Consider the following 26268-nt stretch of genomic DNA (forward strand, 5'->3'; position numbering starts at 1 on the left):
CTGCTTACTCTGTGTCAGGCACCGTGCTAAGCGCTGGGATGGATACAAGAAAAACTCTGGGTTGGACACAGTCCCTTGTCTCATTTTACAGGTGAGGTAACAGGCACAGAGAAGTGAAGGGACTTAACCAAAGTCAAACAGCAGACAAGTGGCAGAGCTGGGATTAAATCCCAAGACCCTGTGACACTCAGACCCGGCTCTATCAGAGCTCTACACATACTAAATACCACAAATATCACTAATGCACTTGGATTCACTCCCTTCTCACCTCTCCCTCAACCCTTATGTACGTACGTAATTTATATTAATGTCTATCCTCCCATCTAGACTGCAAGCTCATTGTAGGCAGGGAACATTTCTACCAACTCTGTTATATTGTTAATTTACTCTCCCAAGAAGCTTGATACAGTGCTTGGCACACAATAAGAGCTCAACAAATAAAACTGATTGATAACTGGACAATCATTTTGAGGATGACAGTGACAGCGTCTTGTCTTTCTTTGATCTTTACCCTCAGGGCATTTATTATTTCACCCCATAGCACTTATGCACATATCTATAAATTATTCATTTGTATTAACATCTGTCACTCCCCCAGACTGCAAGCCCACTGTGGGCAGGAAGCATAATCACCAACTCTGTTGCGTTGTACTCGCCCAAGCTTTTAATACTGTGTGCTGAGCATTGTAAGTACTCACTTAATACCACGGATAGATCCCTCCTTCATGATTGATACCATAAGGTCATCCGTATCTAATTTTATTCACTTTATATTCACATCTGTCTCCCCCTTCTAGACTGTAAGCTCATAACGGGCAGGGAACGATTCTACCAACTCCGCTGCACTGCACTCTCCTCCAAGAAGCTTTCCCCCAAAGTAATAGTCAATCAGGCAATCAAATTAGACACAGTCCCTGGCCCATACAGGGGACTCATAGTCTACGTGGGAGGGAGAACACGTATCAAATCTCCATTTTACAGATGAGGAAACTGAGGCCCGGTGACCCGCCCAAGGTCATATGGCAGGCCGGTGGTGGAGCTGGCACTGGGAGTCAGGCAACCTGGGTTTTTTTCCTCAGCCTAACGTCTCTTCCACTGGATTGTCATTTCGGGGGTGGGACCACATCTTCTACGATATGTCCTCTGAGGACCTAACACAGTGCGCTCTGCTCCTAAGAGGCACACAACCGATTCTTTGTTTACGATTCTTTCTGAATATTACGCAGATGCAAACAAATTTCCACTTTTTTATGGTATTTAAGTGCTTAGTGTGTACCAGGCACCGTATTAAGCACGCACCTCATTCTAATGGCCACAATCCCATCTCTCTTTCCCCTTCCTTGCCCACGACAGAAATAAATCAAAGCTCTGATGTTCTCTTTACTGCCACTCTCTCCCAATCACCTCCTGCCCCGAGCTTGATTTATCGGGCACAATCCATGCCGAAAACTACAGCTCAACACCGAAACACGAAACACCACTTGAAAAATCCATTTTAGTGTCATCTGAATTGGGGCCAGACGGGTACCCAAAGCAGATGGGCTGTAAATCAGACTTGTCTGTAGCGATGCTTGAGGGAAAAGAATGCACACAGGATACTAGCTGAATTTTCCCCAGGCTCAGAATTCCAGTTCCGCAGGCTCATTAAGGCCTTCGCTTTCCAGGCAGAAGAGAGAGCAAAGCAAGTTTTCAAGAGGAAAGGATCAGACTAGAGTGTAAGTCCCCGCTAGACTGGAAGATCACTGTGGGCAGGGAATGTGTCTACTAACTCTGTTATACTGCCCTCTCCCAAGCACTTAGTACATAGTGAGCACTCAATACCACTACTGATCCCTCTCGGGGGGGAATTGGGTCCAGGCTAATAATAATGGCATTTAAGTGCTTACTATGTGCCACGTACTGTACTAGGTCAGTCAGTCGATCTTATTTATTGAGCACTTCTGTGTATGGAGCACTGTACTAAACCCTTGGGAGAGTACAATACAACAACAGACACATTCCCTGACCACAATGAGCTTACAGTCTAAAGTGTGCCAGGTAGGTAATCTGTCGGTGGTATTAACTGAGTTCTTAGCGAGTGGAGAGCACTGTACTGAGCACTTGGGAGAGTACAACATAACAGAGTTGGTAGACAGGTTCCCTGCCCACAAGGAGTTAAGAGCCTGGGGAAGGAGTTAATCTAGAAGGATCAGCTAGCCCAAGTGACCCAGCTGACCCTTTGGACCCTTGATTGCTTTGATGGCTTATACCCACCCCTCCTTTTTTCTCAGAGAAGCGGCCTGGCTCAGTGGTGGACCATTGGACTGGGAGCCAGGAGGTGTTGGTTCTAATCCCAATTTCACCTCCTGCCTATGTGACCTTGAGCAAGTCAACCTCTCTGGGCCTCAATTTCCTCATCCAAAATGGGGTTTTGATACCTGGGGGTTTGGGGGTTTTTTTCTTATGGTATTTGTTAAGTGCTTAGTATGTCCCAGGCATTGTACTAAGCACTGGGTTAGATACAAGCAAATCAGGTTGGACACAGTCCATGTCCCAAGTAGGGTTCACAGTCTTAATCCCCATTTTACAGATGAGGTAACTGAGACCCAGTGAAGTGCCTTGCCCGAGATCACATGGCAGACAAGTGGTGGAGCCGGGATTAGAACCCAGGTCCTACTCACTCCCAGACCTGGGCTCTATCCACTAGGCCATGCTGCTTCTCTGTTCTCCCTCTCCCTTAGGCTCTAAGCCCCATGTGGGACAGGGACAGTGTCCAAGCTAATTATGTTGGATCGACCCCAGCACTTATTACAGTTCTTGGCACAGAGTAAGCGCTAAATAAAAACCACAATTCCTAGGTCTAGCCCTAGCCACTCTGCTCCCTGGTTTCTCACCCCAACTTTGCCAGGCCAGGACCTCTCACTGACTGGACGATAATGGGGAGCATCCAAGGAAATAGGGAAGGGGGCAATGACCCCCTCAGGATGGAGACGAATGAAATAAAGCAAACAGAACTCCAACCCAGAACAAAATTAATTCCAGGCAAGGCTGGGTAAACCCAGACAAATTGGTAGTAATTTCAGTAAACAAATATTTGTCCTGACTTTCAAATCCACCTTCAAATCCCCTTTAAAAAAAAGTCATCTCCCCTAGTGTCCCTGTCCCCAACTCGGAGGCTGCCACGAGAAAAATCTTCCTGAATGTCACCTGCTCTTTTTTCCCTGGCAAATAAAAATCATTATTTTCCTTCACATCTCTCCCAAGCCTCTCCTCAGGCTGAGAAATCAATAGCTTATGTCTACCCTCCCCCGCCCCCCCAAACTAAAAAGCCCATCCAGCGGGGACAGGATAAGCTAGCAGGATAATTAAGAAGACTCTGATAAGAAGCTCGGGACCAAATATTTGCATTTATGAAAGAAAGGTTAAAAATCCTTCCACCTCCCTTCCCCTGGAAGTGCTTGGTTTGTTCTAGTTCCCCTCAGTGGGCCAAGGGTAGGTGACCAGTGGCCCAGCTTTACGTCAGACAGCTCCGTTTTCTTCAGCTCTGTCCCCCAGCCGGCACAGAGACGACCCTTTATGAGAAGCAGCATGGCCTAGTGGATAGAGCCCAGCCTCAGAATCAGAAGACCTGGGTTCTAATCCCTATTCTGCCACTTGTCTGCTGTGGGACCTTGGGCAAGTCACTTCATTTCTCTGAGCCTGATTTGCCACATGTATAAAATGGGGATTCAGATTGCGAGCCCCATGTGCGACAGGGACAGCGTCCGACCTGATTACCTTCTATATATCCCAGTGCTTGGTACAGTGCCTGGCACATAGTAAGCGCTCATCAAATACCACTAAAAAAAAAAAAAAAGTCCCCAGGTCACTGCATGTTTTTTCCACTGCTCTCCTGGTCCCTGTGAGCCGAGGCTCCCGAGAGATCTCTTGCCTTCTCCGGAAGAGACCGGTCCCCAGGAAGCATGTTTTTCCCCACACGAGGAGGCAATCCGATCAATAGTATTACTGTCTCCTGTGAGGAGAAAATGGACCAATTAAAGTGGAAAATGGTGACCTGTTGTGTTGGAAATTCCTACCCCATGTCCATTTTGCCAAGCATCAGGGCCTGAAGGAAAGAGCACAGGGCTGGGGAGTCGGTCAGACCCTGGGCAAGTCCCTTAACTTCTCTGCCTCCCTTTCCCTGTCTGTAAAATGGGGATAAAAATACCTGCTCTCCCTCTAAGTGGGTTATTCGTTAAGCACTTCCTATGGGCCAGGAACTGTTCTAAGCACTGGGATTGATACAAGCAAATCCAGTTGGACATATTTCTTGTCCCATGTGGGGCTCACAGTCTAAATCCCCATTTTACAGATGAATTAACTGAGGCCCAGATAAATTAAGGGACTTGCTCAAGGTCACACAGCAGACAAGTGGCAAACCCGGAATTAGAACTCAGGTTCTTCTGACTCCCAGGTCGGAGTTCGATCCACTAGGCTTCTTTTCGCCTACCCCCAGGAGGTGGATCCAGCTGTCCGGGCAGAACCAAGCTGGTACCTCTTCTCAGGCTTGTGCTGAGCTCCTCTGGCACCCGCCCCTCTGGAGAGACGGAATAGGCCTCTCCCCACCCAGGCTGGGAAGAGGGATCTATGAGAAAATCGGGCCTCCCCAAAGCCCCTGGGATTAACCCTCGGACCTCAGTCCCCACCTAAGACCTCAGCCTGGTAGTCCTCTCCCCCTTCCTGTCCAGTGACCCTGAGATCTTCCCCAACAGTCCGACCTCATTGACTCATTTATCCAGGAGGGACCAAGCTCCCTCAGCCTGGAGGGCTGGGGGGCACAACTGCGACAGAGTCCTGGCCACTTCACCCCACCCCATAAGACCCCAGCCCTACCAGCTACCCGTCTGCTATTTATATACCCCAGAGTCTCAGCTGCTGGGGGCCTCACCCTCTCAGAGCAGCCCGGCTTCCTTAAATAAACCACTGCGGGAGGCCTGTGACCACACAGGCGATAAGAGCCCAGAGAGATCTCACCATGTCCCAAAACACGCTATCCCCTCTCTGGGGAGGCTGTGCCCTCCCTCCCGCACACTTGGGCAAACAAGATTCCTACATCTTGTGCCCAAGTCTGGCAAGCTGCAGGTCGGCCCATCTCTCTGCCTGGGCTCCGACTAGAGCCTGGTTGGGGCCACAAGGAACAGTCTGAATGAACCCTTATGGAGGTGGGAGCAATGTACTCACGCAAGCGCTTAGTACAGTGCTCCACGTATAGTACGCGTTCAATAAATATCGACTGTTTGGGAGATTCGGGCGGGCAGAGGGGATCTGTTTGGCCCCAGAACTCCAGCTCTGGGTCAGAATAATAATAATCATAACGGTACTTAAGTGCTTACTATGTGCCAGACACTGCTCTAAGCACTGGGATACATTCAAATTAATGAGGTTGGACGCAGTCACTGTCCTATGTGGGGATCACGCTCTTAATCCCCATTTTACAGATAAGATCATTGAGGCATAGAAAACTTAGGTGACTTCCCCAAGGTCCCACAGCAGACATGTGGCAGAGCCAAGATTAGAACCCAGGTCCTTCTGATCCCCAGACCCATGCTCTATCCACTAGGCCACAGCATATATATATATATATCTGTATATACAGATATATATATAATTTATCTTTATATTAATGTCTGCCTCTCCCTTTAGACTGTGGAGATGGATTATTTCTCCTGTGTTTTTCTGTCACCCCAAACTGGCTTATCTCAGGAGGTGGAGAAAAATCTCAAGGCCAATCGAGCCAGAAGACAGAGCGGGCCAAGCCCGAGGAAGCCATTGGGTTAAAGGGTACCCTTCACAGAGGAAATGGCTAGCCTGAAAGCTCCTTGAGAACAGGTAGCAAGACTGTAAACTCATTGTGGGCAGGGAATATATCTGTTTATTGTTGTATTGTGCTCCCCCAAACACTTAGTACAGTGCTCTGCATATAGTAAGCACTCAGTAAGTATGACTGAATGAATATCTATTAACTCTACTGCACCCTCCCAAATCCTAAGTCCAGTGGTCTGCACAGAGTGGACGGTAAGTTCCTTGAGGGCAGAGATCTTGTATGCTAACTCCACTGAACTCTCCCACATAATTCACAGTAGGTGCTCAATAAGTACTTCCGATTGATGAGTGGGTGTCTTCATGGCAAGGTTGGTATGCATGTTGGGGAGGGGGAGAAGGGAGGAGCTTCCCCAGACCCTCCCCAAGACTGAGCAAATAACATCCCAGAGTCGTGGGGGACCACAATCTAGGAATTGAGGGGTCTCCAGGCCCACAGCTTCCCCTCTGCCAGTCGATCACTGAAATGCCCCCTCCGGTCCCGAGGCAGGGAAGAGTAAACGACGCATTGTGCCCAGAGACAGACACTCTCCCTCCTCCTCGGCACTCAGTCTTCTGCAGCAGATCTGACCTCAGCTGACCTCTGATTTGAGTCCGGGAGCGGAATGACCAGATTGTCGATGGAAACAGTGCGGGAGACTGATCCAGAGACATCGGCAAAGATTTCCTAAGGGCCTCTCGTGCCTGTCTTTTCCCTCCCAAGGACAGAGCGGAGGCCTCTGGGAGAACAGGACACAGAGAGAGCCGAGAATTGGTGGGCGACAGACCTGTCTCTTGCCTTTGCCCAGAGTAAACTGAGGCAGGGGTCTATCGACTGGCCTCCCCACTCCCTCAACTCCATCCAAACTCAGCAATGACTGCTTCCACTAACTGTCAGGCGCCATCTTCGAGCTCTGTTTTCAAAACTCTGCCCGCTTGTTCCCCGCTTCACCCCAACTCCTGGACTCCTCCAAAAGACTTTCCAACCCAGGAAGACCTTAAATGGCTGTTGACTCCATATGTGTTAAACTGTTCCGACCCTCCCAGTGAAGCTCCCCAGGGTCATGGGAGATGGGGGTTGTCCAGGAAAAGAGGGCCGACGTGTGGGTCAGAGGGGAGACACCTCCCCGACCCCAACACACACACACACCCCACCACCCTCCCCAAATCAGAACCCCAGAAAATCTGTCTCTCAAGTCACTTACCTTCATGGTTGGAGGCGCCGTGAGGGGAGGGGAAAGAGGTCCATCTGAAAGGGGTGCATCAGAATTGTTGGACAGTTCCTGTTTCCTGAAAGACCAAAGCACAATCCAGTGAACCACATAGGCTCAGCCTTCAGCTTTCGGGAAGAGAGGGGCCGACTGAAGCGAGGGGGAAGGAGGAAATCACATTTGGGCCTTACTCCATTTTGCAGTCGGGGAGATCCCGGGGTCCACAGACGAGCGCTCTCAGTCGAGTCAATACACGAAGAACACCGGGATCCCCAGGGGTTGGGAAGTAGAGAGGCTCTCTCAGACTCTCCCCAGGCCCTGGCTCCTCAGGATGAGAGGCTGGAAGGGTGGTCACCTGCTGCGTGGGCTGCAGGTGAAACTCATCCCAGGTAACATCCCCCAGGCTCGGGATGGAGGAGCGGCAGATAAATAGAGTTGCGTTTCTACGGCAACACAATTGCGACAACTTTTTCTTTTCCCCACTCGGCCAGCCCCACCCCTCCCCCTCAACTCCATCTGGCCTCCGCTATTGACTGAGGAGTGTTTGTGCACAGTCCCCTCTCTCCAGCTTGCAGGAGGAAGTGCGGTCTGTTTGGTGTGGAAAAAAAAGTCACCATCGCAAGTGTTATACAACACTCTCATCCCACCCTGCTCAGCACCCAGAAACTGGCCGGGTGGAAAAATCAGAAGAAAAACACCAGTTTGCCCGGCTCCCCGACTTCGGCTCGCCTTGCTCGCGGGTCCAGTTCCGAAGTGGGAAGGACTGGGCATCGATGCTGACCCTTCTGTCTGCAACGCCTTCATTTGCCCCCTTTATTCATCTCCCCTCCCAGCCCCACAGCAATTATGTCCATATCTGTCATTTATTTATTTAGACAAATGTCCGTCTCCCCCTTTAGATAGTATGCTCATTGTAGGCAGGGAATGTGTCTGTTATATTGTTGTGTTGTTCTCTCCCAAGCAATTAGTGCAGTGCTCTGTATACAGTTAAGTGGTCTGTAAATACAAGCGATTGACTGGGGAAATCTCAACCCCAAGGGATAATGAGTTCACCACGCTGTACCCTACTTCAGGATCCTCTACCTGGGTGATGCCACCGGTCACCCTCTAGGCCCTGTCCAAAAGGGTCACAAAGGGTCAGTCTGCCCTGCCCGGCCTTTTCTTCCCGTCTACTTCGATTGGAGCTCTCGGAACTGACATCCTACCTGTTGCCCCTCCCCCGTCCCTCACACAACCCTCTCACTTGATCAGTGGTATTTTCCGTGGGCAGAGCGCTACACTAGGACCTTGGGAAGAACAATATAAGTTGGTTGACTCAATCCCTGCCCTCAAAGTGCTTACAGTCTAGCGAGGGCACAGTCAGGCTGGCAATGGGAGTGAAATGGGCATGCTTCTTCTAGACTGTAAGCTCCCTGTAACTCTTTTATATTGTACTCTCTCTAGCACATAATACAGTGTTCTGGACACAGTAAGTGCTCAACAAATATGACTGATGTTCCAACACACTCCAGCCTTGCCAGCGGATAGACAATGGACATCTCCCATCATCTTCCACTTTTGCCAATGCTGGTCTGTGTGTGTCTCTCTCACACACACACACAAAAACACACAGAACACACACACACACACACTGCCTGGCAGGCTGAGGGTGCAATCTGGCATGATGGTGAATGATTAGGAAAGCTAAGAACACTTAGTGGGCAAATCGCCTATGGAGCTCAGGGCTTTCAAGAACTAGGACATGACTAGCCAGGGGCCAATCCAAGCAACTAGAGACACAGATGCAAACCAGACTGTGACTTGGAGCAGTCACCACCCTCCCCAACTCCTCACCCCCGTCCCTACTCCAACAGAGAAAACTAACCTGTCCGGCCCTCGGCCGTAGCGGCCGACACGTTTGGGCTCCCAGCTAATAACTAACAGCATTTGTCGATCGCTTACTATGTGCTAAGCAGTTTGCTAAACACGGGGGCAAATAGAAGATTATGAGATCTAACACAGTCCCTGTCCCAGTCAGTACTCACAGTCTAAGGGAGATGGAGACTGGGTACTGAATACCTATTTTACGGATGAGGAAACTGAGGCACAGAGAAGTGAAGTGACTTGCCCAAAGTCCCACAGCAGGTAAGTGATGGATCCAGGATTAGGACCCGAGTCCTCTGATTTCCATCCTCCTGCTCTTTCCTAAGCCATGCTGCTTTTCCAGGCAGCAAACGAGTGACTCTGCCTAGAGGCAGTGGGATGGACTAGATGACATCCAGAGGAAAGCACTGGCCCAAGAGAGTTTAGGGTCTTCTCGACCCTTAGAAACGTGGCCTAGTGGAAAGAGCATGGGCCTGGGAGTCAGGGGGGCCCTGGGTTCTAATCCCAGTAACGCCACTTGTCTTCTGTGTGAACTTGGGCAAATCACTTCACTTATCAGTGCCTCAGATCTGTAAAATGGGGATTAAGACTGTGAGCCCCGTGTGGGACATGGACTGTGCCCAACCTGATTAGCTTGTATCTACCTAGTATCTACTGTATCTTAATACAGTGCCTAGCACATAGTAAGTGCTTAACAAATATCATTAAAAAAAAAAAAAAAGTCAGCCCACTGGCCCATCCCAACCTCCTGGCTAGCAGCCCAGTTTCCGTAGAAGTTCCGAGCCCCACTGGATTCTCCCTCTGGGTTCTCCCAGAGGGGACAGCTCATGGAGGTGAGGGGGACCGGCAGCCAAACTTCCAGGAGAGGGCCCAGAGCCCGGGGTCCTGGAGAAAGACTCTCTCTCAGGGGACCCTGGGCCACCCCTCAAATGACCACAGAGGACTCTGACTTACAACTCTGCAAACAGAAACAAGATCTTTTCTGGGAAAACAAACCCCAAGGCCATTTGTTTCCAGAAGCCTGTCAGGCAGCTCATTGATCACTAGAGAAAATGACTTCCACTACCACCCACAGCCCACCACCACCCGCCCTCAGAAAGACACACACACACACGGCCAGCCCAGCTCACATTTGACAATTAGATTCTCTAATTCATTGGCCACTCCAGATGCTACTTTGGGGTCAGAAGCAAGAGACTTCATTCACTTTGCCCACCCCTCACTCTCTCCCCCCCACCCCAGAGCTGTCAGGTTAAGCGCTACAGGAACTGGACCAAAACGACTAGCCACCATTGCCGTTCATCTTGCTTGCCGCACTAACGAACTCTTTGTTTCCACGGCATCACCAGACCACTGGGACCACCGGCACAGAGAACCCAGCCCCAGACCGGCACTCCCGGAGGGGTGTCGCAATGGATGGCGGGGAAAAGAATTGGTGACGGGGACTCCAGGGGACTGGGTCAATTCAGGCGGTCAATCTTATTTATTGAGCAGTGACTGTGTCCAAAGCACTGTATTTGGGAGAGTACAATATGAGAGACACATTCCCTTCCCACAACGAGCTGATAGCCTAGACGGGGAGACAGATGTTAATATAAATAAAGAAATGACAGAGATGGACGTAAGTGCTATGGGGCTGGGTGGGGGGATGAATAAAGGGAACAGGTCAGGGTGACACAGAAGGGAGTGTGAGAAGAGGAAAGGAGGGCTTAGTCAGAAAAGGCCTCTTGGAAGAGCTGGACCCTCAATACGGCTTTGAAGTAGGAGGGAGAGTCACTGTCCGAAGGATATGAGGAGGGAGAGCTTAAGGCAGGATCTGGGTGATAGGTGAGAGGTCGGTGGTGAGATAGACATAGACAAGATCAAAGTAAAGTGAGAAGGTTAGCATTAGAGGAGGGAAGGGTGTGGGCTGGGTTGTAGTAGGAGAGTAGTGAGGTGAGGAAGGAGATGGCAAGGTGATTAAGTGCTTTAAAGGCTACGGTAAGAAGTTTCTGTTTGATGTGGAGGTGGATGGGCAACCACTGGAGGTTCTTGAGGAGAGGGGAAGCATGGCCTGAAAGTTTGTGTTGTTTCCCCCATAAACTTGCAGGCCGGAGGGTTACTCTCCCCCGATTAGACTGTAAGCCCGTCAAATGGCAGGGGCTGTCTCTATTTGTTGCCGACTTGACCCAGATGTTCTGACTCCCAGGTTTGTGTTCTTTCCGCTAGGTCACATTGCTTCCCCAAAAAGAACTGAAACGGCTGTGGATTGCTCAAGAGGAATGAGCTTTTCCACTGCAGTGGGAGAGGCTTATATTAGATAAAAGGAAGGATGTCTTCCTCAGGCGGAAGAGTTCAGTGCTGAAGAGTGTTGCCAAGGGGCATCCCTCCCTAAAGGATTCCAAAAAGAGAGGTGTTTCTCATCGATTTAGGAAGGTGTTAGCCAATGTATGCATCTTCTTTTCTTTCTGAGGGTACAGAATGTTCTCAGCTCACTCTGTACTATCACAGCCCTCCATGGGGAGAGGGAAATAGGCTGACCTAGACGAGATAACCCAAACAACTCTTAAAAACCTGTAAAAACACCTTCGCTATTTGAAATACCCTAAAGATATCTAACATGCAACCAGGTTTGGACACTCTACTTCCACCATCTCAGTTATACCTGTGGTGGTAGGAGGAGGAGGAAGAAGAGAAAAAGGAGGAGAAGGAGGGGAAAGGGAGGAGGAAGGAGAGAAAAGGTGGAGGAAGGAGAGGAAAAGGAGGAGGAAGGAGAGGAAAAGAAGGGAGAAAAAGCAGGAGGTAGAGGAGGAGGAGGAAGAGGAAAGAGAGAAGAAGAAGGAAGAAGAGTAGGGGAAGGAAGAGGGGCAGGAAGAAGAAGGGAAGGAAGAGAATGAGAGGGGGTGGAAATGGAAGAGGAGGAAGCGAAGGAGAGTCAAGACACCCAGCTGATGTCCTGTAGAGAAGAATCAATTTCGGAACCTGACAGTGGCAGTGGCCATGATCTAACAAGGAGTATTGCAGAAGAGCCCCGGTCCTCAGGGTTGTGGGGTAGGGGGGTGCCCCGGGTCAGAAAGACCCACTCCTTGCCTGCCTTCAAGGCTCTTCCAATTCAGCCCCCGCCCATGGAAACTCGCAAACAGGGCCAGAGCGAAGGGTCTCCTAGTCACCCATCCCCGCCCTCTCAGCCTCACCAGGAAAGAAAGATTTGGAGCCACGGTAGCAGTGGTTTGACGCTGAGCTGAGGAGATAAGAGTCTGTAACTCCCTCTAGACTATAAGTTCATTGTTGGCAGGGAACGTGTCTACCAAATCTTTTTTATTGTACTCTCTAAAGCATTTAAAACAGTGCACTGCACATGGTAAGTGCTCAATAAATAGCAATGATTGAGAAGAGCTGCTGTGGGTAAGGGATAGGAGCAGATGGGGCAACAAGAGACCTGTGAGGACAGAGAGGGATGGAGAGCAGGACTGATCAGGGCGGCCATCTTGGCCCTCTTGCAGGGGCTGTGGCCAGAATCGGCTTTCTCTAAGGAGACTGGGCAACTCCCAGCCCCAAGTGTGAGAGGATGGAGAAAAACCACATCACAGAGAACCCCACTTCCCCCCACCACTGCTCTGGGGATTCTCTCAGTCCTGAGAGTCTCTCTCTACTGCAAAGAGTGGCCTTTCTTGCTCACAGAAGTGGGGTGGGGGCACAGACACTGGCCACTGTCTAAGGTTTCTCAACATTCTCCAGGCACCCCAGAAGGGCCTGAATCTAAGCCTTGGCTACTGTCTATCCGTTGAGGTTAATCATTGATAACAAGGCAAATAATCTGCAGCTGGAGGGCCAGTTATCACCCCTACTCACTCTCTCTGGCCACAGTCCCTGCCCCCGACTTTCCAATAATAACAATAATAATTGCGGTATTTGTTAAGTGTTTACTATGTGCCAGGCATTGTATCAAGTGCTGGGATGGATACAAACTAATCGGGTTGGACACAGTCCCTGTCCCACATCAAGCTCACAGTCTTCTTCCCCATTTTAGAGATGAGATAACTGGGGCACAGAGAAGTGAAGTGATTTGCCCAAGGTTAGGTAGCGGACAAATGGCAGAGCCAAGATTAGAACCCGGGTCCTTCTGACTCCCAGACCCGTGCTCTATCTACTAGGCCATGCTGCTTCTCAGAAACCTTTTCCTTAACCCTCACCATCTCCCCTTCTCTACTGCTCCCCCCACAAAAAACCCAGATTTGCAAAACCTAAACATCCAGAAGTGATGGGGACTGTAAGCTTCTTGCAAGCAGGAATCTGTCTTCTAACTCTATTTTTACCCTCCCAAGTGCTGAAGACAGTGCTGTCCACACGGCAGATATTCAATAAATACTTCTGATTGATGAAGAAGGAAAGGGGAAGGGTAGGAAGAGAGAATAGATAAGAAGGAAAAAGAGGAGAAAGAAGAGAAGCAGCAAGTGTAGCCTAGTGGAAAAAGCCCAGACATGGGAGTCAGGGGACCTGGATTCTAATCCTAGCTCTGTCACTGGCCTGGTGTGTGACCTTGGGCAAGTCATTTAATTTATCTGTGTCTCAGTTTCCTCACCTGTAAAATGGGGATCCATTACCTGTTCTCCCGCCTCAGACTATGAGCCCAATGAGAGACAGGGACTTTGCCCTGATTATCCTGCAACTACCTCAGTGCTCAGTACAGTGTTGGGCACACAGTAAGCACCTAAACAGCATTATTACTATTAAAAGGAGGAGTGAGAAGAGAGGGGAGGAAGCAGGAGAGAAGGAAGAGAGAAAAAAAGACAGGAGGAAGAGGGAAAGGGGAGGAGAAGGGAAGGGTGCGGAGGTGGAGGAAAAGAAGAGGAGGCAGAGGAAGAGAGGGTGTGGCAGAAGCCCAGAAGGAAGAGGAAAAGACAGAGGTCAGAAGGCAGGACTGTGCCTTCAGGGCCTTGTGCAAGGATCAGCACTTTGCCTGTTCCTGAGGCTCATGCCAGATCCCCAAATCAGAACTTGTTTCCGACCAAAAAGGGAACCAAAACTGGTCTGTTCCGATCACAAGATCATAAACCCATCACTACTAGGTCAGGCCAGGCCTCCGCCTCTGCCCATAGCAGCAGCAGCAAACCACTTAAGGAGTGGACATCGGGCTGCCCGCCCGGACTTCCGCCCCAACGTTTGGAGAAGCCTCACAGAAATTCCTGACCTCCCCATCTTTTACATCCGCTGCCTCTCGAATCCATTACAAGCCGCGCCCCCCTGAATTTATCCACACCCTCTTGAAACCACTGGTGGTACGTCCCTGCCCAACTTCAAAGAGTCCCTTAGAAATTAGAATGCTCATTTGCCCAATGTGCACTGTACCCACACACTTCCCAGAGAGCAAACAACTGCAAATTAACTTTGCACTTAAGCAGTGGTGAAAACCCAACTGATTTTCAGCAATGATGCATTCTATCCAGTCCCCTGCCTTGGTTTCCCCGTTCTCCCCCTCTAGACTGGAAGCTCCTTGTGGGCAGGGAATATGTCTTATTGTTGTACTGTACTCTCCCAAGCGCTTAGTACAGTGCTCTGTACACAGTAAGGTCTCCATATAATTACTCTCCCCAGCTTCAAAGTCTTACTGAAGGCACAGCTCCTCCAAGAGGCATTTCCTAAGACCCCGCCCTTTCCTCGTTTCCCACTCCCTTCTTGGTGGCCCTGACTTGCTCCCTTTGTTCATCCCCCTTCCCAGCTCTACAGCACTTATATATACTTCTGTAATTTACTTATTTGTATTAATGTCTATCTCCCCATCTCTAGACTGTAAGGTCATCATGGCCAGGGAATGTGTCTGTTTCCTGTTGCATTGTACTCTCCCAGTACTGTGTACAATTGAATGAATGAATAAATATGATTGACTGACAAAGATGAACAGTCCCAGTGGAACTTTGTGACAAAACCTGTAGAGGAGGAGAAGCAGCGTTTAGGGAAGAGCCTCCGCTCAAGTTATTGCCAAGAGGTCCACGTCCCCAGAGCAAAGAACGGTTTGCTGAGTTGATTTCCTTCTTGGCCTGGGCCTTGGAAATTTACAACTCAGCCTGCCTCTACAGAACTTCCGACATTTAAGCCGCAAACGTTCCTTAAACGCCAGAACCCAACGAGGGGCGTGCAGAGAAGAGGGAAGAAGAGGAGGGAAAGATAAGAAGGGAGTAGCTGAACCTGGGTTCTAATCTTGGCTCTGTGTGACCTTGGGCAAGTCACTTAAATTCTCATGGCCTCAGTTACCTCAATGGTACAATGGGAATTCAATACCCGTTCTCCCTCCCCCTTAGACTGTGAGCCCCATGGGGAGAGGGACTATGCCTGATGAGACTGTACTATTTCTACCCCATCACTTCTCACAGTGCTTGGCACAAGGTAAGCCCTTAACAAAATACCATCATTTCTGTTTTTGGAAAGAACACTGCTCTTCCCCTGCTCTGGAAATCAAGAGTCTGGATTCTAGTCCGGTTCTCCCTGTAGTTGCCAAAACCGGGAGAAGGAAGCTCAGGCCCTTTGCCAAGCATGGCATCCCTTTGCCCATCTACTCAGCCCCAGTGAGAACATGGCTGGCAAGGGTGGGAGAAGGTGCGCTAGCCCAGTTCAAGCCACTAGCACTAATCACTGTGTGACTGTGGGCAAATCACTTAACTTCTCTGTGCCTCAGTTACCTCAGCTGTAAAATGGGGATTAACTGTGAGCCTCACGTGGGACGACCTGATTACCCTGTTTCTCCCCCAGCGCTTAGAACAGTGTTCTGCACATAGTAAGCGCTTAACAAATACCAACATTATTATTAATCAATTCCTCCCTTTCATTCACTTGTATTGAGCACTTACTGTGTGCAGAGCACTGTGCTAAGTGCTTGAGAGAGTACACTACAACAATAAACAGACACATTCCCTGCCCGCAACGAGCTTACAGTCTAGAAGGGAGCTGACAGTCTAGCCTCAGGATAGAGACTTCATGTGACAGAGACATCTGTATCAACCAGAACAACAGATCTAATAATAATAATGATGGTATTTATTGCACATTTACTATGTGCCAGGCACTCTATTAAGCACTGGGGTGGATCCAAGAAAATTAGGTTAGACAGAGTCCCTCTCCCACGTGGGGCTCACAGTCTTGATCCCCATTTTACAGATGAGGTAACTGAGGCACAGAGAAGTGAAGTGACTTGCCCAGCAGACAAGTGGCAGAGCCGGGATTAGAACCCATGGCCTTCTGACGCCCAGGACCATGCTCTATCCACTAAGTCACGGGATCTCAAAGACAGCAACCACCACACAGTTTTGCAGGTGCAGGGGTGGTTAGGGTATTTGTTAAGTGCTTACTATGTGCCGGGCACTGTACTAAGCACTGGCATCGTTATGAGCTATTCAGGTTGGACCCAATCCATGTCCCACACGGGGCTCACAGTTTTCACCCCCAATTTATAGATAAGGTAACTGAGGTTCAGAGAAGTGAAGTGACTTGGCCAAGGTTAACCTGCAGACAACTGGCATAGCTGCAATTAGAACCCAGGTCCTTCGGACTCCCAGGCCCATACTCTTTTCACTAGGCCAGACGTTCTTCCAAATCCCTATGGGAGTCAGAATCTGGAGTTGGATGGGCCACCGTCTGTCCTCAAGGACCAATCAGTACCGGATATTCCCAGCTCCAAATGTATGTCCTCACCTGGGTTCCAGAGACCCACCCTCGGGGAGCTAACGGTTCAGCTGGCTAAGGTTTCTGGAGCCCCCAGGGGCATCTGACAAGCAACGGGACTATTGCCGGAAACCAGAACTCAAAGGAAAATGAAATCAATGTCAAGTGGGAGATAAGCCAATGTCTCTGCCTGACCTCCATCTGGACTCCCAGAGTCAGAAGCGGGAATTAATGAAGATTAAAAGGGAATTTTAGGGGAGGGGGGTGGGGAGAAAAAGTATCTTTTGATGCAGCTGAAGCTCTTGCTAATCCCAGGATCTAGCAGAAAAACATGAGTCTTATTCCTGAAGGGCAAATGGCTGCAGGCAGGTGACAAGGAAGACAGTTTGGCCTCCAGGGTGGGACTTCGGGGCCAGAGAGTGAACGTTCACAAGACGGTTTCATGGGGAAGGGCAGTCGGGCAGCTGGGTAATAATAATTAATAACGATAAAGATACCTGTTAAGCCCTTACTATATGCCAAGCACTGTGGTAGATACAAGGTAATCAGGTTGGACACAGCCCCTGTCCCACAGTGGACTCACACTCTTAATCACCATTTTTACAGATGAGGTAACCGAGCCACAGAGAAGTTAAGTGACTTGCCCAAGGTCACTGAGCACACATGTGGCCAAGTCAGGATTAGAACCCCGGTTCTTCTGACCCATGCTCTATCCACTAAGCCACACTGCAGTTTCTGTGGGTCACTGCTTAATAATAATAATAATAATAATAATAATATCTATTGAGCATTTTCTATGGGCCAGGCACCGCACTAAGCGCTGGGGTGGATAAAAGCAAATTGGGTTGGACATAGACCCTGACCCACCTGGGGCCCACAGTTTTAATCCCCATTTCACGATTGAGGTAACTAAGGCACAGAGAAGTAAAATGACTTGCCCAAGGTCAAACAGCAGACAAGTGACAGAGCTGGGATTAGAACCCATGACTTTCTGATTGCCAGGCCCATGCTCTATCCACCACGCCACGCTGCTTCTCTTCTCTTTGCTCTACCCCAGAATGATAATGATGATAATAACAGTGATATTTGCTAATCAGTTCTTATGTGCCAAACACAGTACTAAGCACTGGGGTAGATGTGAGGTAACGAGGTCAGATCCAGTTGCTGTCCCAAATAGGGCTCACGGTCTAAAAGGGAAGAAGAGGTATGGAATCCCCATTTTACAGGTGAGCAAATTGAGGCTCAGAAGAGTTAAGGGACTTGCCCAAGGTCACCCAGCAGGCAAGAGCCAGCACTGGGATAATAATTCATCACTGTGGTATGCGTTAAGTGATTACTACGTGTCAACCACTGTACTAAGCACTAGGGAGGATAAAAGATAATCAGGATCCATATGGGGCTCATAATCTAAGTAAGAACAGATACTGAACCTCCATTTACACAGCAGGCAAGAGGCAGAACCAGGATAATAATTAATCATCGCAGTATTTGTTAAGCACTAAATTCTCCCAAATCAGATGGGCTACAAATAAAGGAAAGCTTGAGGGAAACCCCTCCCAGGGTTGTCTAGAGGAACCTCGAAGAGTCAATTCCATCAGACCCTCTCATATTGGCATTGAGGAGTGGTTTGTGTTTTTTTTATTATTTTCAAAATAATGTGTTAGGTTCTTCCTAAAGGCTCCAAGATAAAAGAATTGTTCAGCTAGGCCACCAGAGAGTAGTATTAGAAATAGAAGAGGAAGATGAGGGAAGCCACTATGTAGCCGCCATTGTGCTGCGCTGGACACTAGGAGATTAGTCTTAATGCATTTCACACAAATAGTAATAATAATTTTCTTTAAGCACTTATGTGCCTGAATTTAGCACTAAGGTGGACACAATGAAATCCTGTTGGACACGGTGCCCATCCCAAGTAGGGCTCACGATCTCAATCCCCATTTTATAGCTATGGTGACTGAGGCCCAGAGAAGCGAAGTGACTTGCTCCAAGTCAGACAGCAGACAAGCAGTGGAGGCAAAATTAGAACCCATATCCTCTGACCCCCAAGCCTGTGCTCTAGCACTTAGTAGAATGTCTGGAACATAGCGCTTAAGTACCAAATACCACAATGATTGTTACTCTTATTAAGGTCACAGAGCAAGCATTCGGCAGAGCCAGGATTAGAACCCGAGTCCTTTTGACTTCCAGGCCTGTGCCCTCTCCACTAGACCATGCTAATCTCAATTTATTGAGCACTTCCTGTGTGCAGAGTCCAATACAATTGAGTTGGTAGATGTGATACTTGTCCTCAAGGAGCTTCCAATCTCATGGCTGTCCTCCCTTCCTCGGCACTCCCCCTACACACACAGACCTTCCCCTGCCTATCATCTGTATATATCTGTGTGTGTGTGTGTGCATGCGCGTGCATATATATGTAATTTATTTATCTATTTATATTAATGTCTGCCTCCCCCTCTGGATTGTGAGCTCGATGTGGGCAGAAATGTGTCTGTTTGTTTTTTCAGTGTACTCTCCCAAGCACTTAGTACAGTATTTTGCACACAGTAAGCACTCAAATACAATTGAATGAACGAATCACATAGAAAAGGACCACGGTCACCCAAGGGGCATTTCTCCACTTACCAAAGAAAGTCCAAGGTAGATGCCGCTTGGACATCCTACACTATCCCTACCCTTGACTCTGGATAATAATAATGTGGCATTTGTTAAGCGCTTACTATGTGCAAAACACTGTTCTACGCGCTGGGGGGGATCACAAGGTGATCAGGTTGTCCCACGTGGGGCTCACAGTTTTTAATCCCCATTTTACAGATGAGGTAACTGAGGCACAGAGAAGTTAAGTGACTTGCCCAAAGTCACACAGCTGGCAAGCGGTGGAGCCAGAATTCGAACCCATGACCTCTGACTCTCAAGCCCGGGCTCTTTCCACTGAGCCTCGCTGTTTCTTAAACCTCCCAAAGGAATCAACGCGAGGCAGCTCAAACAGTTCCTCGAACAGGGGACCCATCAACAACCTTTCCTTTGAGATTTGGGAGACCTTTTGTCCTATCAGCACCCTGGAAATCTGCATTTGGATAGGGTCCCCATTCACTTCCTAGCGACCAGAAGAGAGCAGCAAAAAAGAAAGAAAAATCAAGCAGAACATGAACCAACCGGCCCAGATCTGCCACTTCCCTTCTCGGGGCAGATTTACGAGGCGGGAACTCGGCACAAGTGACAGGCTACTCAAGGAAGCAGCGGTTATTAATGCCGCTCGGGTCTGCGAGAGAGGGGAAAAAAAAAATCAATAGGCTTGTAGCACAAATGATTTCGCCGACATAGGTGGTGATGTATGAAGAGAGAGAGCCATAAACATCCTTCCTGCCACCGAACTTCCATCTGGAACTCTTCACTCTCGCAGCTGGATAGGGTCTCATGGGTGGAGGAAAACAGAGCGGTCACTTCAAACTCTGTGCTCGGACAGTGCTCGGCACATAGTAAGTGCTCAAACACCAATGATTGATCAAATGATGTAAACCCCCTCTCTGAAGATTTTGGGGGTCGGTGTGCAGCTATACAGGAGCTCAGACTCCCACGGACACACTGGGAAGTTCCGAGAAGCAGAGACAGCCCCCGCAAGCCAGGACTGGGATGGCCGCATTCTGAGGGGTGTTTGGGGGGAATTTGAAGATGGCACAGCAGTAGGAGGTTGACCACTGTAGATACTCTACCACACGTGATAATAATAATAATGTTGGTATTTGTTAAGCGCTTACTATGTGCAGAGCACTGTTCTAAGCGCTGGGGTAGACACAGGGGAATCAGGTTGTCCCACGTGGGGCTCACAGTCTTCATCCCCATTTTACAGATGAGGTAACTGAGGCACAGAAAAGTTAAGTGACATCGCATGCCAGAAATCCATCAACCAGAGTAAAGTGATGGCACCGAAAGGACTGTTTTACTGATGTGCCGAAGTGAAGGGGTTTCGGGAGGTGGGGAGGTTATGGAATTTAAGCGCTTACTATGTGCCAGGCACTTTACTAAGCGCTGGAACAGATACAAACTAACTGGGTGGTACACAGTCCCTGTCCCACATGAGGCTCACCGTCTTCATCCCCATTTCACAGATGAGGTAACTGGGGCCCAGAGAAGTGAAGTGAATGGCCAAAGGTCACACGGCAGACAAGTGGCAGAGCTGGGATTAGAATCCGGGTCTTTCTGACTCCCAGGTCTGTGCTCTATCCACTAGGCCACGCCGCTTCTCTAAGTGACTTGCCCAAGGTCTCACAGAGGGCAAGGGACTGGGACGGATTTAGAAGCCTCTGACTCCCAGGCTTAGGTCATGCTTCTGCTTCTTTTGTGGTTGAGTTATAGCCTGATGATTCCTCACCAGCTCCTGCTGACACAGAGATCCATAAGGCTTTGCCCATTGAGAAGATTTCTGTTATGAGTTATTTCAAGGTTTTTCATCCCACACTTAAAGGTTTTAAGGCAAGCAAAGGGAGAAGGGAAGGCAGGGGAATAGAAAGGAAGGAGACAGACACACTGATGGTCTGTGGACTGCCAGATGTGGAGTCAGTCAACTGCATTTATTAAGTGCTTACTATGTGCAGAGCACTGTACTAAGCACTTGGGAAAGTACAATATAAAAGGAGGGAGACTCCCCCCCAGGTAAGGGAAAGCGTGAATAAGAGGTTGTTGGTGAGAGACACAAGAACAAAGCGCAGTGAGTAGATTGCTGGATTGTCTGAAATTCCAGATAAAAGTCCTCCCAAGTGGGGCATTACTTAACCGAAGCTTACTGGGTGTGAAACTCCTTGGCCAGGAATAAGAAAGGTCCGAAAATCAAAGTCTGAACCTCAGCCCCTTATCAATCAATGGTATTTATTGAGCTCTTTCTATGTGCAGAGCACTGTACTAAGTGCTTGGGAGAGTACAATACAACAGAATTAGCAGACACGTTCCCTTCCCATCAGCACCCCTTATCTGGTTTAGGTGGAAGTTCTCTCTGGAGAGTTAACTGTAGGTTGTAGTGACCTCACCCCCTCTAGGCTGAAAGCTTGTTGTGGTCACTCAGGAAGCCGATCTTATTTACTGAGCGCTTACTATAGGCAGTGAACTGTACTAAGGGCTTGGGAGAGAACAACACAGTAATATAACAGACGCATTCCCTGTCCACAATGAGCCTGCAGTGTAGAGCAGGGAATGTGTCTACCAACTTTGTTGTAGTTTTCCAAACACTTAAGATAGTGCCCTGCACTCAGTAAGTGTTCAATACATACGATTGATTGGGCGGGGAGGAGAGGGGCACGGGAGGGGGGGCAAAGGCCGGGGTCCAGTCTCCCCTCCCCCAGAGTCCAACCTGGCCCAGCCTCATCTGGGCTACTAGGATGATTATTATTCTAAGACCACTTTTTTTTGGTATCTGTTAAGCGCTTACTATGTTCCGGGCACTGTACTAAGCGCTGGAGTGGACACAAGGAAATCGGGTTCGATACGGTCCCTGTCCCAATCCCCATTTTCCAGATGAGGTAACTGAGGCACAGAAAAGTTAAGTGACTTGCCCAAGGTGTCACAAGCAGACAGGTGGCAAAGAGGGGTTTAGAATCCATGACCACTTCTCTTCGAGACCCCAGACACCCCCTCCTCACACCCTCTTGCTTGATCAGTTTGAGAGACAACCTACTGGCCTGTTCTCCCTCACAATGAGAGGTGATTAAATAAAACTCAGGTGCAATAGCAAGAGCAAATGAAAGCTGACTGGGGTTTGATTAGAGCCGGTTCTGAAATACCAACCCCGGTTGCTAAATCATAATCAATACAGGCTCACAATCAATAGCTACTTTATTAACACACAACCAGGGCTGCGTGAAGCTCAATCTAACGGGATGGGGTAAGAGGGGAAAGCAACTTCCGCCACTTTACTAGGCCACGGAAGCAGCATCCAGCGTGGCTCAGTGGAAAGGGCCCGGGCTTCGGAGTCAGAGGTCATGGGTTCGACTCCTGGCTCTGCCACTTGTCAGCTGTGTGACTCTGGGCAAGTCACTTCACTTCTCTGTGCCTCAGTTACCTCATCTGTAAAATGGGATTCACTGTGAGCCTCAAGAGGGACAACCTGATTACCCTGTATCTCCCCCAGCGCTTAGAACAGTGCTCGGCACATAGTAAGCGCTTAACAAATACCAACGTTATTATTATTATTAGTGGATAGAGCACGGGCCTAGGTGTCAGAGGATCTGGGTTCTAATCCCAGCTCTGCCACATGTCTGTTGTGTGACCTTGGGCAAGTCACTTCACTTCTCTTCACCTCAGTTACCTCACCTATAAAATGGGGATTAACGGCAGGGACTGTCTATCTGTTGCCGACTTGTTCATCCCAAGTGCTTAGTACAGTGCTCTGCACATAGTAAGCGCTCAATAAATACTATTGAATGAATGAATGAATATGTGAGCCCCATGTGGAACAGGGACTGCGTCCAACCTGATTACCTTGTATCTACCCAGTGCTTAAAACAGTGTGGCACATAGTGAGTACTTAAATACCACAGTTATTGCTATTATTATTATCTTTCTGCCTCTGGTGCCAAGGGAGGGGATGGTTAGAGTCTTGCAACAGTCATCAGCCCCCTCTTCTGCCCATCTTTAGCCAAGCTTCATTTCCCTTCACTCTTCCACCCAAGACCCTCCACAGTCCCTAAGCTATGCAGCCTCAGTCTTGTGGACGTCTGGAATCTCCCAACATGTTCTCAATCTCCCCCGAGCTGCCTGGGGGTGAGAGATGCCTTATCTTTCGTCTCACAGGATAGAAAAGTTAGAAGCACTCTAGACTTGTACATTCCTTGTGGGCAGGGATTGTGTCTACCGACTCCGTTGCAGTATACTCTCCTAAGCGGTTAGTACAGTGTTCTGCCCACAGAAAGCGCTCAATAAATACCACTGATTTATTGATTCATTGAAAATAAAAATAGAAACCTCTAGGAGGACACAACTAGAATGAGGAGGGAAGGACAGAAGCAGAATGTTCCATGTTAACACCAGTTCTTTCTGCTCCCCTGCTTTCTGGGAGGTTCTGACTCACCATTCTATGACATTTTGTATGGCTGATGAATTAACTTTTTCTAATGGTATTTGTTAAGCACTTTCTATATATGTCAGACACCGTTCTAAGCGCAGGGGTAGATATATGTCTATCAGAATCAGACTTCATCCCACTAGCCCTGAGGAATGAACACTGGTAATACACACCCTCAGCCCCTTCAGCCCTCTTTATCAGTTTATTTTTTCCTTCACTTGCATCTAGGATTTACGTAATAATAATAATAATTTTGGTATTTGTTAAGCATTAACTATGTGCCAGGCACTAAGTGCCGGCGTAGACACAAGCTAATTGGGTTGGACACAGTCCCCATCCACAGAGGGCTCACAGTCTGACTCCCCATTTTACAGATGAGGGAACTGCGGTCCAGAGAAGTGAAGTGACTTGCCCAAGGTCACCCAGCAGACAAGTAGTGGAGCTGGGATCAGAACCTAGGTCCTTCTGACTCCCGGGCCCATGCTTTATCCACTAGGCCACACTGCTTCTCTATTCTATTCTCACTAAACCAAGGTATATTTGTCAATTTATGTCTCCTCTCCCATCAGATTCAAGCTCCTCAAGGGCAGGGATCTCATCTTTTACTTAATACTAATCATAATCATGGTATTTGATAAGCGATTAGTATGTACCAACTACTATATTAAGCACCGTGGAAGATACATGCTAATCAGGTCAGACAATGTCCTATATGGGGCTCACAGTCTACAGGAGGGAGAACAGGTGTTGAATACCATTTTACAAATGGGGAAACTGAGGGCCAGAGAGGTGACTTGCCCAAGGTCACACAGCAGGCAAGTAGCACAGCTGGATTTAGAATTTAGGACCCCTGACTCGCAGACCCATGCTCCTTCCACTAGATCACATTACTTTCCATGCTTCTTTTATATGCTCCTCAAAATACCCTGTGCAAAATTCTATATATGGTAAATCCCATGCCTTCTAACTTACAGTCGAGGAAACTCTCTAGATATATAAATCTTAGACTGTGAACGCCATGTGAGACAGGAACCGAATCCCACGTGAAAAATGCCAGGGTTGTCTACCGAAACGGGGTACAGAGGGGATTTCACTCCCTAAAGTGCAGCAAGGATCCAGGAAACCCATCACCCTTTGCATCATCACCTGATTGATCAATCGATCGACTGGGGCTTGAGCATTCATGCCATAAAGCGTTCATGATCGATCTACTTAAAGGTAAGTGATAATTTCCCCGCCTGTCCCCTCCTTGTCTCAAGGCCAAAAGGGTTTCAAATGAGGCGAAGACCCGCCTCTGAACACTCTCGGGGGGATGGCTGGAAGCTAAAACCATCTCCGTCGACCTCCAGATTGGTTTTCTCTCCTCTGTAAGCCATCGGGCCTCTCCCACGGCGGGCTTCAAACCTCCGCAGGAAAGTCACCCGCTCCAAAGCCGAAAAGGGGCAAATTGCAGATACAGTGGCCTCGTCCCAGGATTCCTGATACGCTGGACACCCCGGGGCCCTCACGTTAGCGGGAGTGGCTATAGGTGAAGGAACATGGGTACCCCCTTTCTGTGCTTAGCACTCCCCCCCCCCTCGCAAGCGTGGCTTAGTGGGTAGAGCCGGACCTGAGAGTCAGATGGACCCGGGTTCTAATCCCAACTCCACCACGTCTGCTGCGTGTGGGCAAGTCACTTCATTTCTCTGGGCTTCGGCTCCCTCCTCTGTAAAATGGGGATTAAGACCGTGAGTCCCCTGTGGGACAAGTACTGTTTCCAACCTGATTAGCTTGTATCTACCCTTGCACTTAGAACAGTGCTTGGCAGAAAGTAAGCACTTAACAAGTACCATCATTCTTGTTATTCACTGCTTCGTGTAGGAAGCAACCCCACCTCGCCTTCCTGCCTGGGTCCTTACTCTACGGTAGCCTGGCCCTAGTAGACAGACCCCATGCCTGGGAATCAGAAGGCCTGGGTTTTAATCCCGGGTCCGCCGCTTACTGCTGGGTAACCTTGGGTGAATCACTTCACTGGGCCTCAGTTTCTTCATCTGTAAAATGGGGATTTGATACCCATTCTGCCTGCCCCTTAGACCTTAAGCTCCACCTAAAACAGGGATGATGTCAGACCTGATTACCTCGTATCTACCCCAGTGCTTAGAACATTGCTTGACATATAGTAAGTACTTAATATAATAATAATAAACAATAGTAAACACTTAAATACCACAATTGTACATTTCAAGTGCTTAGTACAGTGCTCTGCACACAGAATGCCCTCAATAAATGATTGAATTGTCATTGTTATTAAATGAACCACTAACAAATGAACAGTTTACATCCCTCCATCCAGAGACTTCTGTGAGACGTGATTCACAACACGGGGAAAAACTTCCAGCAACTCAAAGAGGAAGAAGACGGCATTTAGCCACAAATGAGTTTGGCTCTCCTATCCCCCCAACTCGACCGATAAATACTATTCAATGTTAAGAGCTCCTAGTACAAGAATTTGCCATGTATGCTGATTTTTTAATAGCTGGTAGGCACCTTATGACTTGAGATTAGATTTGTCCTTTGAACGGAGTAGTTCGATGGAAGTAAACTCACTTGCTGCCCTGATGGATTCCCTTTTTTTTGTTGCTGTTGGGTTTTGGGGTTTTTTTCCTCTGAGGGCTTCACTCCCAAGATTGCTAGTGATGTTGGAGAGTTCAG

At 48.7% G+C, this 26268-nt stretch overlaps 1 protein-coding gene across 7 annotated transcripts in view; it reads right to left on the reverse strand.

The window, feature by feature from the left end:
• Positions 1-26268, reverse strand: part of RAP1GAP2 (RAP1 GTPase activating protein 2) — a 131540-nt gene that overhangs the window by 56417 nt on the left and 48855 nt on the right. For 6 of the 7 annotated variants that reach the window (XM_029081756.2, XM_029081760.2, XM_029081759.2 and 3 more), the window contains one exon: positions 7023-7107. In XM_029081756.2, coding sequence (XP_028937589.2) covers positions 7023-7107 — 85 coding nt within the window. Of the gene's footprint in view, positions 1-7022; positions 7108-7219; positions 7290-26268 lie in introns of those variants that run through there. The other variant, XM_029081762.2, reaches the window with a different exon arrangement.

Source organism: Ornithorhynchus anatinus, chromosome 17 (assembly GCF_004115215.2).
Source record: "Ornithorhynchus anatinus isolate Pmale09 chromosome 17, mOrnAna1.pri.v4, whole genome shotgun sequence".
Classification (NCBI taxonomy): Eukaryota; Metazoa; Chordata; class Mammalia; order Monotremata; family Ornithorhynchidae; genus Ornithorhynchus; species Ornithorhynchus anatinus.